Genomic DNA, 16,033 nt, shown 5'->3' on the forward strand with positions numbered 1-16,033 from the left:
TTCCGAGGCAGTATCACTACGGAAGTAGGATTGCCCAACCTTCCTTCCGAGGAGTGGCCGGTGGGTTTGAACCGCCAGCCGTCTGGTTAGCAGGCAAGTAAGTGTCTTAGCCACTATGCTATAATCTCAGGCAGGTTTGTTTACTGTTGCTTTTCTCCTGACATCTCTGAAATGAGATCTACTTTCTGGAGCTGTAGCAGTATGTGCCCCCTAGAGGTGGGAAGATTAATGATTTCACATATAAAGTGTTTAGTAAAGTCTGGCTCTTGCTAGGGGCCCGCTGTAGCCAGGAGTAGCCCATGCCTCCATTTAGGTGGGAAAACAGCTTTCTCTCTCTCTCTTCATTTTTGATGGAACAAAAATAACACATGTCAATCCCAAATATTCCAATTCAGAACTTTTGACAGTATAGCAGCTTTGAGAGGAAGGAAAGGGAAAAGTAAATGGTATGCCCATTAGACTAATCATGCCAGCCAAAGGGCAAAGAGGAATAGTTTTTGTTTAGGAAAACCAGCTGTTTTCAAAAATGTTTCAAATAGCATTAGCAGAGCCCTGCTGAATCTATGCCCTCAGTCTGCTAGCCACAAAGGATGCTGACCTGCTCTTTGAAGCAGGACTTCTGCTTGGCTGCACTGTAGGCTGGGAGGTAGACAGTCACAGATTGCAAAATACTCTAGAATTTCATTAACTCACCCTGGCCTTCCTTTCAGTTGTTTCAAAATCAAAGTGGGGAGGCTGCATATTTTTCACATGCGTATGATTACTTTAAAACGTTATTCCTCCAATCAAGTTCCAGGAGGCAACCATATAACAAGTCATTGAGTATCCTGACCACCTTCCTACTTCCTGGAGCTCCACACCTGCACATCCTATACACTTGTACACCTGTGCACCTGCACACCTACACACCATACACACCTCTCCACACCACCCCAACATGCAGTATCTTATCTATATTTTGTCTGCAGCAAAAGTTCTAGTTGATAGATCTAGTAGTTCCTGTGAAATCCCTCAGGGGCCACCATAGAAGAAGGGTGGAGTGACAGTGGAGACAAGCAGTGGTCCTCCATTTTACTTCTAGAGGCAGTGTGGCATAGTGGTTATTAAGGCTTGGCCTTGGAAGCTAGAATACACTTACTTGATCCACTTACTCACAGTGTGACCTCGAAAAGGGAATTAACCCTGGCAGTTCAAACCCACCAACCACTCCTCGGAAGGAAGGTTGGGCAATCCTACTTCCGTAGTGATACTGCCTCGGAAACCCAAGGAGGGGTCGCTATGAGTCGGGGCCGACTCGACGGCAAACAACAACAACATGCCTTAGTTCTGGTAGCGTAGTGGCTAAGGCACTTGACTGCTAACCAGAAGGCTGGCAGTTCAAACCCACCAGCCACTCCTCGGAAGGAAGGTTGGGCAATCCTACTTCCGTAATGACACTGCCTCGGAAACCCAAGGAGGGGTCGCTATGAGTCAGGGCTGACTCGACGGCACATAACAACAACAACAACAATGCCTTAGTTCTTTCATTTGTAAAATGGGAAACATAATAGATGACTTCATTGCATTGTGTTGAGGATAACGATAACGTATGAAAACATAAAGCATTTAGCATGGGGTCCGGCACATTTGCTCAATACGTCAGCTATTATCATACAATGAATTTTCCAACAAAACTTTATTTGAAGAAAGGGCCTTAGAAAAACAAAGGGGGAGTTGCAGAGGAAGGTGCAGAAACCACTGATCTTGGTATTAATATCCAGAAGATCAGGGAGAAGCATTTGGGCCCCATGTGCTGGTAGGACATTTGATAGCAGGTACAGAGGAGAGGGTCTAAGAATTTCTCAATGAAAACCAGATAAAGACAAAACCATCTGAAAGTCTGAGGTGAGCCCTGTGGCAGCAGCCACATCCCACCTGTGCCTCCAGGTAGAGCTCTCACCCTCCCGGTTTGCACCTGTAGCCTCTCCTACAGGTCTGAGCCTCTGGGCTGTCTGTGCTTTGCTCCCTGCTCCTATCTAACTCCACTCTCCCAAGGCCACGTCACTTGCGATATCTGGCCAGACCTTCTCTTTTCTCCATCCAGTTTCCTACACTTCTCCTGGGTTTTATTTTTCCATCTCATGGTCTAAATCATTCCACAGCCTTGGAAGGAAAGCCAAGAAAGGCTAGTGGTTGGGCTAGACCAGCTCTGAGAGGAAACTTGGAAGCATTTTATCACTGCAGGTTTTCCATAAACTCCTTCCCCTCGGTGACAAAGCTGCAACTGATGGGTGTGCCACCTGGTCCACTGACCAGCTCTCTTAAGTGCTGCCCCAGGCAGAAAAAAACTTTCCCAACTCCCTATGCTAATAAATCATGCTAATTATGGTCCCACATCGTCTTGCTCAGACCTCCTCTGACCTAGACTGTCTGCCTCCTCCTAGCCAAGACCTGGCCTTGCTTTGTTCTGATTGTTCCTCAGCCAGACCTAGGCCCCAGTGGGAAGGCCTCCTTCCCCTAAGAACAAAATAGTCCCAAAATAACAGCTAATAATAGGTAACCTATACTGAAAGTTTACTATCTTCCTTTTCATAGACAACTTCCTAAGAGGTAGATACTATTATTATTTCCATGTTACACATAAAGGAAACTTAAGTCTAGAGAGGTTAGGAAACAAATAAGTTGAAGAGCCAGGACTGCAAAATAGGAAGGCCCGTCTTTGTAGCCCAAGCTCAGTTACATGGCACAATCCTGGGACTTCGATCGGAAGACCCTTTCATGCCAGGAAGACAGCGGGCAGCATCCTAGTATGGAGGTATGGTAACAGCAGTCTGATTAATCGCTGTAGCTGGCACCCTCACCTAGTTTTGCAAACAAACATCAGTGCTCCCCAGTCGGCAGAGGGAAAAGATCAAGTTCTCCTCCAGAGAATCTCGGGCCATACTCAAAGCTCTAAGCTCAAATTCGTTTTGCATTCTCCAAATTTTGCATTCCATTGCATGTCTATTTTGCTGTAATATAAAAATCAAAATTTCCCCCAAAATTCTTGCTTTGAGTGAGTCTCCAAGAAAATGAGCCCTGGTTGACTCCAGAATTTCTATATAGGAAGGACTTAGGAGCAGCAACCCACTTGAAGGGACAGAGAGAGTTCTGCCTTCTTCTAAGTGCACTTTGCATAAGATTGAGAAAATATTAGTTGTCCGTAACAAAGAATAGAGGTCAGAGATTAATGGTCACACCCTCTGACCTTTCTGCTAAAGAGGTGCAGTGGTTATTATGTGGCTTCACCCTCTGTGCACCCTGAGTGTATAGCCCCTGCTCCTCCTCCATAGGAAGTAGCCCCAAAAGTAACGATTATAAATAGATGGTATTTAATGAGCACTTACTACCTGCCCAGATCTGTTCTAAGCATTTTCCAGGCACTGATTCACTTACTCCTTTCAACATCACAGTGAGGTTGGTCCTATTACTTCCATTGTGCAGATGATTTCCTAGGCAGCAGGACCACTAAGTGTAAGACCACTTTCACTCAGAATTCCACTAATTCAGAGGGAATTCAGAGTAGTGGAACCCCAGTCACAGGTTGTAGAACAATGATTTTCATGGAGTGTCCTGGAGCTAAAGAGGTGGAAAAACCTAGAACTTTCACTTCTACTCTAGTGGTGTAGTGCCTAAGGCACTTGACTGCTAACCAGAAGATTGGCAGTTCAAACCCATCAGCCACTCCTCAGAAGGAAGGTTGGGCAATCCACTTCTGTAGAGATACCACCTCAGAAACCCAAGGAGGAGTCACTATGAGTCGGAGATGACTCGATGGTGTACAACAACCCAGCAAAGCAGCTCTGATTTTTCTGGATAACTTTTCTTTTGATGAAAATACTATTCAACTAAAAAAAAATTAATAGAACTTTTAGCACAGTCACTCTGGATAATAATCTCAAAGGGGATAACTATCCAAAAGCAGGTGGGATGCTGCAACACAAAGTTGTTGCCAGGAGGCCTGATCCAGCCCATGGGAGAGTTTTGACTGGCCCACAGAGTGGTTTTTAAAATTAAATAAGTTGCCAGAACTTAAAAATCAAAACCACATTCCCAGTAGATTTCACATAGCAATCTGGGCTTGGCCACACAGGACCGACTTTCCTGCATGGCAGTGGTCAGGTAGAGTTGGGCAGCAGGTGTCCACTTGGCATGAATTTGCCAGTACCCAGCACCCTCACTGAGAGCTCTGGTGGCATAGTGCCTAAGGCATTTGACTGCCAACCAGAAGGCTGGCAGTTCAAACCTACCAGCCACTCCTTGGAAGGAAGACTGGGCAATCTACTTCCGTAGAGGTACCACCTCAGAAACCCAAGGAAGAGTCCCTACGAGTCAAAATTGACTCACCCAGGGCCACTTCAGGCATGGATGTTACCTGTTGACCATGTGGACACTTCAGTGCACCAACCCAGCTCTAAAAGCTAAAGCCCTCCTTCTGAATTTAAATGCATCATAGGTGATAACAACACTTGTGAAAATTCCCCCAGAATTTCTATAAATTCTCAGTAGCTCTTCAAGTCTTCTTCCCAATGCAGCTGGCCCTTAGAATGAGTGTCTTGACCTACTTCAGACTTCAAAGGAGCTGACAAGCCCTGCTGCTTAATAGTGGCCTCTGAACACTTGGATTAAGACTACGAGCACAAGATGCCATCCCTGACAGATAGAAGGGCCTCATAGCTCAGCTTCCATAAAACGTTTAGATTATTTGATAAATGGCAGATGTATTGAGGAAAACATTTCACATTTCCAGACAATGCTACATATTCAAAATAATCTTTTCCATAGGTCTGTTACCCCTTCTTTCATTTGTCCTGAGTTCATCTCTTCCAAGTAACGAAAACAGTCTTCTTCATATCATTCACTGGGGTTGCAAACATCATCACCATCATTGTCTTCCTCTTTCTGACTTTTCAAACCTAGGAGATGCATACATCCCAGGTTACAGCATCACTTAGCCTTCACCCAAATCCTATTTTAGTCAGCCTTCAAGATGTCTGCCCAACTTGGTGCTTCTCAACCAAGAAGAGTAAGGGACAATATGATGTAAAAACTCTACATTGAAAGTCAGAAGAACTGCTTTGCAGCCTAACTCCCTTCCTGACTTATCTGTGTGACCTTTAGCAAGTTGCATAACCTCTCAGAACTTCAATTATCTCATCTGTAAAGTGGAGAGAATAGTCTTCTGGTCAGTCAGTTACACTCACTGAGCACTGAGCACTGAGCACCGAGCACCTACAGTGTGTAGGCCTTGTTGCAAGCACTTCCCATTCAGGATAAGCAAAGCAGAGCTGCTGACAGTGCCTAAGGCAATGACTACTAACCAGAAACCTGGCAGTTCAAACCCACCAGCCACTCCGTGGAAGGAAGACTGGGCAATTTACTTCTGTAAAGGTTTACCACCTCAGAAACCCATGGGGTCACTATGAGGAGGAATTGACTCAGTGCCAGTGGGTTTGGTTTTTGGTTTGGAGTCAGCCCCAGGGAATTCATTCTTTCTGAAGAGGATTCACAAGGGAGACCATTGGGGGAGGGGGAGACCCTCTAAGATGAGATGAGTGAGCCGTGATCTTGAGGATGGGTAGGAATTAGTTATGAGAAGGCAAATGGGGACCTATGTTCTAGGCAAAGGGAAATGCTAAGACAGGATGCAATCCTGAGGGAAGGCCAATGTGGTGGGAGTTCAGAGAGTGACAGGGAGAGTGGAAAGGTGAGGAGAGGCAGGATGAGACAGGCCTTGTCAGCTTCACCTCTGCAACCTGCCTCACAAGGTCATTGTGAGGCATAGATACAGGGCTGTGGAAACACATCAGTATTGAAAAGTACCTCAAGGATGTTGGCAATCATTATTCTCCTTGTCACTGAGAACCGCCATTTTCCTTTTAGCTTTGGTGGGCCGTGGGAAGGACTTTCTTGATGAGGAGGGCAGGTTGCCCTTGGCACCAGCTCCCGGCTTCCCTCCAGAGGCCAGGGCTACACACAAAGCCTGCTCTGTGGGTGAGCTTCAAAAGAGAGAGCTGAGGAGAAGAGAGCCTATGCCAGCAACACCTTCCTAGTGTCAGTGCCCACTCCCGACCTGGGCATTTCTCTGAATCCTTAAGGCCCTTTTGGCTTCCAGAAACAATGTGGTCCTCTTCCAGTGCCAAAGAAAATATTGAGAGGATGGCAATGGGTAGGGGAGGGGAGTGGAGACTTGATGAAGTCTTTCCACGAAAAAGAATAAACTGTGTCCTCTACCTAGAGCACGCTGATAGCCATCTCAGGGCCGGCTCAGGACCACGGTTGAAGAATTTCAAGGCTCATAAACATCACTCATCAGAATACCAGGAAAGTCAAAAGGCCCCTTAGGTTTACTCAAGCCAGAAATCAGTAAATGAAACCACAAAACAGGCATGAGATTGTCCACCCTATTTTCCCAGGAGAACTTGTTTGCCACAAGGCAGCCACCAGGGGGCTCCAGCCAGTGGCCAGCCAACAAGAGCAGCATCCAACCTCTCCTGTCCCTGCTATCCTCACCCAAAGACAGAAGCAGCAATGTGGGCCTAAGCCCGCCTGGTAGAATATTGACTCTTGGGTCCACGTGTGTATAGAATCTGAATAAAATTTTTAAATAAATGAAAACTAATCTCTGGTGTAAGCTCTACCTCTCCTCAATTCATTCCATGTTGGGAAGAGAGATTGCCTGGAAGGCCTCTGAGTTTTGGGGAATCCTCAGTTTCTCATTGGTGAAATGGCCTCATCATAGCTGCTAGAATAGGATTGTTGGGAGGATTTGAGAATGGAGATGAAATAGATAAGGGCACTTAGCACCACAGCTGGCACACAGTAGGTGCTTAGTGAGGAGCAGCGCTTGACAAGGCAGACAGCCCATCTTGGGGTTGTGTTTTCACTTGGGGCTGGAGCAGCACAGCTCCATGGGAGACAGTGGAGGCAAATAAAGCCCTTAAAGAGAGAATAGGAAGGATCATTGGCATTTGCTATGGAGTCTAACTCATGAGTGGCCCTTCCTGTCGTCCACACAGACTGAACTAGTCACATATGCTGCACTCTCTCTCTGCCTGTCTCCTCAGAGCTTCTTGTCCCTCTAGCTCTTTACCTGCGTTTGCCTTTGTCTCCATGATTTATCTCTGCCCTAGATTGACTATCTGAGGATCAGTATAGTGGAATGGGAAGAGCTGTGGCTTTTGAGTTCAGGCTGAGGCTCAAATCCCACCTCTGCCACAGACTGGCTGTGAGGTATTGGTCAAATCCTCTATGAACCTCAGGTTCTTCATCTATAACCTCCTGCAAGAGAGGGACTTTAACTGCTAACTAGAAGGCTGGTGGTTCAAACCTACCAGCCACTCCTCAGAAGGAAGAATATTTGTCTTATTTACCATAAATCCTTAGTACCTAATTTGTTTCTCACATATCATAAGGGTCGAATAATAATGATAGCATTAAAATCTTCCAGACTCTGTTCTAACCACTTTTATTTGTATTACTGGTGTGGTGGTTAAGTGCTTAGCTGCAAACTAAATGGTCAGCAGTTTGAACTCACCAGCCATTCTGCAGGAGAAAATGTGACAGTCTGTTTCTGTAAAGATTTACAGCCTTGGAAATCCTATGGGGGCAGTTCTACTTTATCCTACAGGATCACCAAAAGTGGGCATTTACTCAACAGCTATAGGGGTTTTTCTTCGTTTTAACCCATTTAGTCCACAGAACAATCCTATTAAATAGAAGATATTTTTATCCTTGTTTTACCAACTAGGGAAATGAAGTTCCCATTTATTCACTGAATGAATGAATGAACCCCATGACAGCTGTTAGAATTATTTATGTCAAAGAGCCTGACCAAGTACCTGGCATCTCTCCTCTTCCATACCCTGTGTCTGATGCCCTTCCTGTTTCTCCTGGCACTGAGACAGGACTGTTGAGCAGTCTCTACACGTAGACCAGACATGCCACTTCCCAGACTCCCAGACAGGCTGGCACCCATGAGTAGGGAGATCCTTTGAATGAGTCAAGGGGCCTGGACATAGAAATTCCTCAAAATACCACCAAACACATCAATGACACAACCAACTTCCCCTCCTCCCCTTCCCACAGAAGAGCCTGCTGTGGCAGTCCAGTCTGCTGTAATCTGTGCAACATCTAACCAACCATGGGACATTGGAACAAGATGGCTAGAAGCAGTGCACAAAACAATGCCCAGTGCTGAATAGTTTTCCACAAGAGCAGAGGGAATTCAACAGGCTTCAAATGATGCCTAGGACACAGTAGGCGTTTAATAACTATTGAATTGATTGGTAGTTTCCTATGTGCCGGCAATCTACATGTATTAACCCAAAATTCCATAACAGCCATAACATTGAGCATGTTATCCCCATTTTACAGATGAGGACACTGAAATAAATATTTAAGGACCTTGTCCAAGTGGAATGTGGCAGGACACTACTTGAACCCAACCTTGTCAGGCTCCAAAGCCTGTGCTCTTAATACCATGTTACCTGAAACCAAATAACTAAAGGGCCTTTTTCTTTCCTTCTCTAATAATTCCCCTATCTCTAAGCACCAGGGCTAGGCTTAGGGACTGCCAATCCATGACTGGGTTTCCTGGCCCTGTCATTTCCTCTCTGATCCCAAAGTCCATCTAGCAACCCCTCTGGTTTCCTCTGTGGAATAGAAGGTGGCCTTTGGCCCCTGTAAAGAGCTGTGGTGGCATAGTGCCTAAGGCATTTGACTGCTAACCAGTAAGTTGACAGATCAAACCCACCAGCCACTTTGTGGAAGGAAGACTGAGCAATCTACTTCTGTAAAGATTTACTGCCTTGGAAACCCAAACAGGGTTTCTCTGAGTCAGAATCTACTTGATGGCAGTCAGTTTCGTTTGGTTTTGGTTTTGGGCCCTGTAGAACCCCCAGAGCTGGTAGTCCTTCCAACTCAATGGATAAGGAATCCTGAAAAGGTTGGGATCTAGGTATAACGAGTGCTGCTTTCAGAGAGGACTTCTAAAGGCTTCCTTGAAAACCTCGTCCCTCACTCCTCTCTCCTCTGGTGCAGCTTGTGACTCCTACTGGACATCCGTCCACCCTGAGTACTGGACCAAGCGTCACGTCTGGGAATGGCTCCAGTTCTGCTGTGACCAATACAAGCTGGATACCAACTGCATCTCCTTCTGCCACTTCAACATCAGCGGCCTGCAGCTGTGCAGCATGACCCAGGAGGAGTTCATTGAGGCGGCTGGCATCTGTGGGGAATACCTGTACTTCATCCTTCAGAACATCCGCACTCAAGGTCAGGGTTCCCGAGGCTGAAGCCAGGACGCCAGGCTGGGAGGGGGTGGGGGATGCAAGGGTGGGACCAAATGATCTCATGAGGTCTTTTCCCCCCACCTTACTCACATAGCAAGTCTCCCACTAACTAAAAACCTCTTAATACTAGAATCTCAATTATGCAGAAGTTGGAGATTTTTGGTAAAAGGGAGCAAGTTGAGTAAATTAAAAAGAAGAAACCAAAAGGAGATATGGTATAGAAAAAGTCTGTGACCACCATGATAATATTAGGAAAAAGAAGGACACCAAATTGTGCACATGAGATATAGATGACAGATACTAATATCAACCAGTATATCCACAATACTGCATTACCATTAACAACAAACACCAGGCTACAGATAAACACACAAACATCTGAGAAGATCAGATGGGGGTCAGTGAACAGGATTATACTCTAGACCAATGATAGATTCAGCTGAGGTTAATCTTGCACAGATACCAGTGACACAAAATACCAACAATCCTTACAGAAACAACAGAAGACAGACACAGAGCAATCCCTCACAGATAGCCAGGAACCATGGGAGAGAGATCTAACAGATCTATCAACTCAGGACCATAGTACTGGGGGACACCAGATTCAATTGGTGCAACAAAATACATAAAAGTCTTGTTCCTCATCCTACATTGGTGTGTAGCGATTGGGGTCTTAAAAGCTTTCAAGTGGCCATCTAACATGCAGCTAATGGTCTATTGTTGGAAGCGAAGAAGAGTGCAAAAAAAAAAAAAAAAAAAAAAAAAACAAGAGCATTTGGAAGCAATCAGCCCTAGTACACAATGGCCCTTGAGACCAGAAGAACTAGATGGTGCCCAGCTACCAATGCCAACCACTCAGAAAAGGGTCAAATCTGGAGATCCTGGATAGAGTGGGAGGAAAAACGTGGAACAAAATCCAAAAACTCAATAATGACCAGAATTAGTGGTCGGATGGAGTCTGGTGAGACCCCCAATACTATGGCCTTGGGATACATTTTGGGCCTGGAATAAAGCTCACTCCCAGGCACTGTCTCTCAGCCCAATAGTAAACAAGATATACATGCAAACCACTCAACCCAGGGTAATGACCCACATACTCTATGGAGATGCATCCCTTGGAACAATCGACCACAGGGTATCAGAGGGGCAACATTCACACGGAGGAAATGCAGGATACACAGGAGTGCGTAACTATGAGGGACGCAGGGGTAGAGGGAGTTACTGGGCAGAGAGGAAAGGAGACTGGGTTAGGGTTGGTGATGGTAAATGGGGAGTGAAACTAAATGTACATGAAATGTTGAATGTAAAACAAACTCTGCTCTGAAGAAAAATAATGAAAAGAAGAAGAAGAAGAAACCAAAAGAAAAAATTTAAATATGTCAGACACTGCCCAGGAACCAGGCAGTGAACAAAATAATGTTTATAAATCATTATGCTCATGAAGATTTCAATGATAAAAACCAACAACCAAACTCATTGCCATTGAGTCAATTCCAACTAATAGCAACCGCATTGGGTTTCCGAGGCCATACATCTTCAGGAAAGTAGATTGTCCCATTTCCTTCTGTGGAGCAGCTGGTGAGTTTGAACAGATGACCTGGTGAGCAGTCAAATGCCTTAGTTACTACACCGGCAGAGCTCCTTTTACCTTTATGGGATACATAAAAATAGGTTTTTGCTTCACCTTTCATAAGAAAAGGGGAAAGAAAGATTTAACCAGACCCTTTCCCTTCCTGCCTCCAGAATGAATATTCCAACTAACTAGCATTTCATTTTATTGTATTCCTAATGGACAAGGATCAAATGACCAGAAGGTTGTGGGAGTGGCATTATTTAACTCTGCCAGAGGAGAATGGATGGACAAGTTTTTAAAACCCAAGAAAGATCTCTGAGAACACCTAATTCTGTGTCTCAGCATCACAAGCAAGGGAACAGAGGTCCAGGGGTTAAGTGACTTCCCCAAAGTCACACAGCAAGCAGGCTTGAATCACAGAAAGTCTGAGATCAGAAAGACCTGCATTCAAACCCTGGTTCCAACACATCCTGGCCATAGGACCTTAGGGCAGGGATTAACCTCTCTTTGTCTGCATTGCATCATCTGTACAGTGGGTGCTGATACATACCTCCAGTCTTCTTGAGGACTCAGTGAAATATTACCTGGGATGACATATAAATAGGGAAATGCAGTAAATGGGGGTAGTTTCAAGGCAGAAATTTTCAGGAAAGAGAAAGGAAGGAAGTACGAGGAGGATAGAGGGAAAGAAACAAGAATGAGGAGGAGGGAGGAAGGGAGGGAAGAGGAAGAGAAAGGAAGACAGAAGTAAGGAAGCTCCAAGGAGGAGGGAAGGGGGGAGGGAGGTAAATCTCAGCTTAATATTAAGAAAGTCCTAACAGCACCTTCAGGAGCTCTAGTAGCTTAGTGCCTAAGGCACTTGACTGCTAACCAGAAGGCTGGCAGTTCAAACCCACCAACCACTCCTCAGAAGGAAGATGGAGCAATCTACTTCCGTAGTAATACTGCCTTGGAAATCCAAGAAGGGGTCGCTATGTGTTGGGTCTGACTCGACAGCTCATAACAACAACAACAACAACAGCACCTTCAGTTAGAGGTGTGGCTTCAGATGATACAAGAAGTAGGAAGTTTAGGAAGTTTCCTGCCACAGGAGATAACCACCAGAGTCTAATTAACCCCCTGCTTGACGAAGATGCTATGGAAGGGATTCCTGCATGGGCTAGAAAAACCACTGAGGATGCTTCAAGCTCTACAATTTGATTCATTAACTGTTCTCTAGGCCTTCCCCCATCTTCCACTTCTACAAGGGCCTGAGGGCAGGAAAGCCTGGTGCCCCCAGTACTGCTTGGCTTACGCCCTGGGAGCCATGGCTCCTCTTGGATGAGGAAGGGACAGACAGGTCTGCTGTCCACTGTTATCCAGTTTCCCTTGGTTAAGTCCAGCGATCTGCCAAGTGCTGGGAGCAGTGGCCTGGGCCTTCAGCCCTTCCCATGAGCGGGCTCGCCCTTGGATGTGGGGCGGGGGGGCAAGTCTGAGCAGGTCACAGTGGCTCAGGACCTCATTCCAGCCCTCCCAAGGGAACAGCCTTGCACAAGAACCCCAGCACCATGGAAAGGGGGATATCCCATCACAGAAAAGGATGCAGGTTGGCAGCGCCAGCCTAGGCCAAATGGCAAATCAGTAGTTTGTCACCAGGCCACAGGCCTGGATTTGAACCTATCAGCCAGTCCATGGGAAATAGATGTGGTAGTCTCTCCTGTAAAGATCCCTTTCAGCGAATCTTCATCAAGTAGGGGGTTAACTAGACTCTACTTGATTATCTACTCTGTCCTATAGGAACGGTTTAGTCAGAATCAACTTGATGGCAATGGGTTTTGTAGGCCAAAGGAGATACCATTTTTAGCAGTAAAACTATCTACAACACCAACCAGCTTCCACTGAAATCCCTCCTCTAATGTTCCTCAGGCATAATTTGGAGATGTGTGTATTGTGGACAGAGTTAAATACCTCTCAATTTTTCCAGGACAGATCCTATTTTTACCTATTATCCTGGAATGATTATAATTAGCACTGCCTTTCATTATCAAACTTATCACCATTTGGACAATGAATTATATATAAACAAGTTAACTAGTTATTATCTAGTTTAGGCTTTATCTTGCCTCGCAGATTAGGGCTGTAGCAGTACAGAATACAGGATAGGTGAGTTTTGATAAAGGAGCCACAATCTGTTGCTATAGAATTTAGGGAGGGAGTCCCCAGAAACATGGGGACAGTGGTAACTGGAAGAAGAGGTCAGCAGGAAGGGTGGAGGGCATAGGATATAGCTTCCCTGCTGTGAGGGAACAATGGGTCTTTCAAGAGTCCTCCATCCTGTTCTTGGTCAGCTCTGGAGCAGAGTGAACTAGGGTGCCATGTTAACCCAATCAGAAGATGGCACTAGAAGCAGACAGTTAATCCCCGTTCCAGCCTCCTTACCAAAAAAAAAAAAAAAAAACACCTCACTTCTGAGGAGTGGCTGATGGCTTTGATTAGCAGTCTTCTGATGAGCAGTCAAATGCTTCAGGCACTACACCACTGGAGCTCCCGCCTCCTTCGTAAATAGAAATTAGTCTTCAGATTGGAAACAAAACTAGGACAGAAGTAGGTGTCCTTTAGCCCATGCTGCTACCTGAACAAACATGACCTGAAACTCCTACTTCAACTCTAACCCACCCCATTCCACAGAGGAGGAAAGTGAGGCCCTAGCATAGTCTCCCAAATCTTTATCAAACTCAGTGTTCATACAGGATTGTGCACTAATTGTGGCCTCTTGTGTCCACTTTCTCCCTTGATCAGCACATAACAGACAACCAAATCATGGATCTTAGCGCCAAAGGAGAGCTTAGGGGTCTTTTGTCTCCTGTTGCCAATGAGTAAATGAGCCCAGATACTGAGACACTGGGCCAAGGCCATATAGGGTGTTAGCAGCCCCAGCCCACCTCTTCTGGCTCCTGGGTCAGGATGCATCTCCTAGTGCCCAATGGAGAATCTACAGAGGCACAGAAGCTGCCAGGATGGCTGGCTGGGTGCTCTCCATAAGCAGACTTTAAAGATGAGAAGATTATCACATCCCACAGACGGCTTCAGGGTGCCCCTATAAGGATCAGATGGTCTCCAACTTTCCTTCTAAATTCAATTCTTCTTAAAGGACACAGTTACTCCTTTTCTCCCCAATACCTCCTATACTGGCCTGGCCACAGGGAACCAGGATTGCATGGTATACTTTATGGATTTCTTTCTCTTTTCCAGGTTACTCCTTTTTTAATGATGCCGAAGAGACCAAGGCCTCCATCAAAGACTGTAAGTAACTGAGCTGTCCAGGCTGTGTCAAGTTGTTGTTGAGTATGTGGGCTTGGTCATTCTTTTAAGGCCACACTAAAGGATTGATGAACTGAAACAATTTCAGACTTAGAGGAGACCAAACAGCAAGCAGAAATGTGGTGGAAAGAGATGGGGCTTTGGAATCAGATGGTTCTGAGGCCACAGCCTGGGCCTGTGGGTTACTTACCCTTCCTAAGACCCAGTTTCTCCATGTGTACAGTGATGCACCCCTTGCTGGTTGTTTCAGAAACAGTACCAACAGAGTGCCTGGCATGTCCCAGCAATGCAGACACCCCTAAATTGGTGGCCAATAGCAATAACAGTAATAATGCTTCCTAAATGTTAGACATTGGAGAAGGTGCTCTGGTGGCACCGTGGTTAAGGCATTTGGCTACTAACCAAAAGGTCTGTAGTTCTAACCTACTAGCTGATCCTTTAATGTTATGTAAATGTGCCCTCACTTTGAAACAATTGAATAAACCCCTAAGACAAATTCTCCATCACAGTCACCTTCCACCTAAGATGAGGCAATCTGCTTCGGTAAAGATTTACAGCCTTGGAAACCCTACAGGGCAGTTCTATTCTGTCCTATAGAATGGCTCTGAGTCAGAATCAACTCAAGGACAATAGGTTTTAAATGTTAGAGGCCTTGTGGTTGATAATGTTACAAAGAATGTGAGCTCACTAAGCAGGTCAAGTTTATAACTATAAGGTGATCAAGGATCTCAAATGGCCTTGTTGATTCTGAAGATTAACCCTTACTGTTTCTCTTCTGCAGATGGAGGTTTAGGAAAGGGAATTTGGGAGGTTTTCCTTTTTAAAGATGATGATGTTTATTGCTATTAGTTATTAAGACTCGTGCAAAGACTCTGGCCTGGGACTAGGAAGAGCTGTAGGCTGGCCCCTTCTCTCATAGGCTTCCATCCATTCTTCCGCAAAGAGAGGGCAGGTTGCATGGAGATTTCTAAGGGCCCTGAGAGATGTGAGCCTTAGGGATAGGGATAGGGGAACATTTATCCTGATGTATCTTTGCTCTCCTTAAAATGAAGTCCCAAACAATTAACTGAGTACTCAGGTTTTGGTTCCTGGTTAACAAAGCAAAATTAATGGGTATTTTAGCACAGAAGAGCCAGGTCCCGGGACCATATGTCCAGTGGGCATATGCAGGCGTGCCCAAGGCAGCTCTATTTTCTGCAAGGCTCCCCCAACTCAAGAGTCCCTGGGTGGGGCTAACATGTTCGGCTGCTATCTGAAAGGTTATAGGTTTGAATCTACCCAGAGGGACCTCAGAAGAAAGGCTTGGCAATCTACCTGCAAACAAATAAACAAACCCCTCTGGAGCACAGTTCTGCTCTGACACACATGGGGTTGCCATTGCCATGAGTGGGGAACGACTCCATGGCAACTGGTTCCTGGTGCCACCTCCGGGCCACAGAGTGCAGCATCTCCTCCTACCTGTCAGTAAAGCTCTCACCCTATTTCCTAGTTCTGGTGGAATCCTTTCTGCTCCATATGCAGTAGCCTGGGGAATGCAAACCCCAACTTTCGCCACCAACCCAACCCAGGCAAAGCCCCTGGAAGAAATGAATCCACCAAGGCCCAGGAGCCATGTCAGAGTCTGTGTCTGAAGACTTGAGCTTGGGGCGTGGAGGGGATGCATTGAATAGGCCGGAATCTGCTTTCACTCTCTAAGCACCTTTTCCAGGTGGCAGTGTCTTCACCTGCAAATGGAAATCACTTGCCAGCCTGGCTTGCTAACAACATGAGAAAGATAATGAGTGATAAAGAGATGTTCTGTTCCTCAAATGCTTTAGAAGTAGCATGTATTAGCAAGTAATACATCCAT

The 16,033-nt window shown here is 45.7% G+C and overlaps 1 protein-coding gene across 1 annotated transcript in view; it reads left to right on the forward strand.

Annotated features, from left to right (window-relative positions):
* ELF5 (E74 like ETS transcription factor 5) overlaps nt 1-16,033 on the forward strand; it is a 28,930-nt gene that overhangs the window by 4,632 nt on the left and 8,265 nt on the right. Inside the window, exons 2-3 of the mRNA XM_007943311.2 lie at nt 9,061-9,294; nt 14,116-14,166. Of these exons, the coding sequence (XP_007941502.1) occupies nt 9,061-9,294; nt 14,116-14,166 (285 nt within the window). The remainder of the gene's footprint in view (nt 1-9,060; nt 9,295-14,115; nt 14,167-16,033) is intronic.

The sequence above is a fragment of the Orycteropus afer genome, unplaced genomic scaffold (assembly GCF_000298275.1).
Source record: "Orycteropus afer afer isolate SDZICR_OR568_19922 unplaced genomic scaffold, OryAfe1.0 scaffold00103, whole genome shotgun sequence".
Lineage (NCBI taxonomy): Eukaryota > Metazoa > Chordata > Mammalia > Tubulidentata > Orycteropodidae > Orycteropus > Orycteropus afer.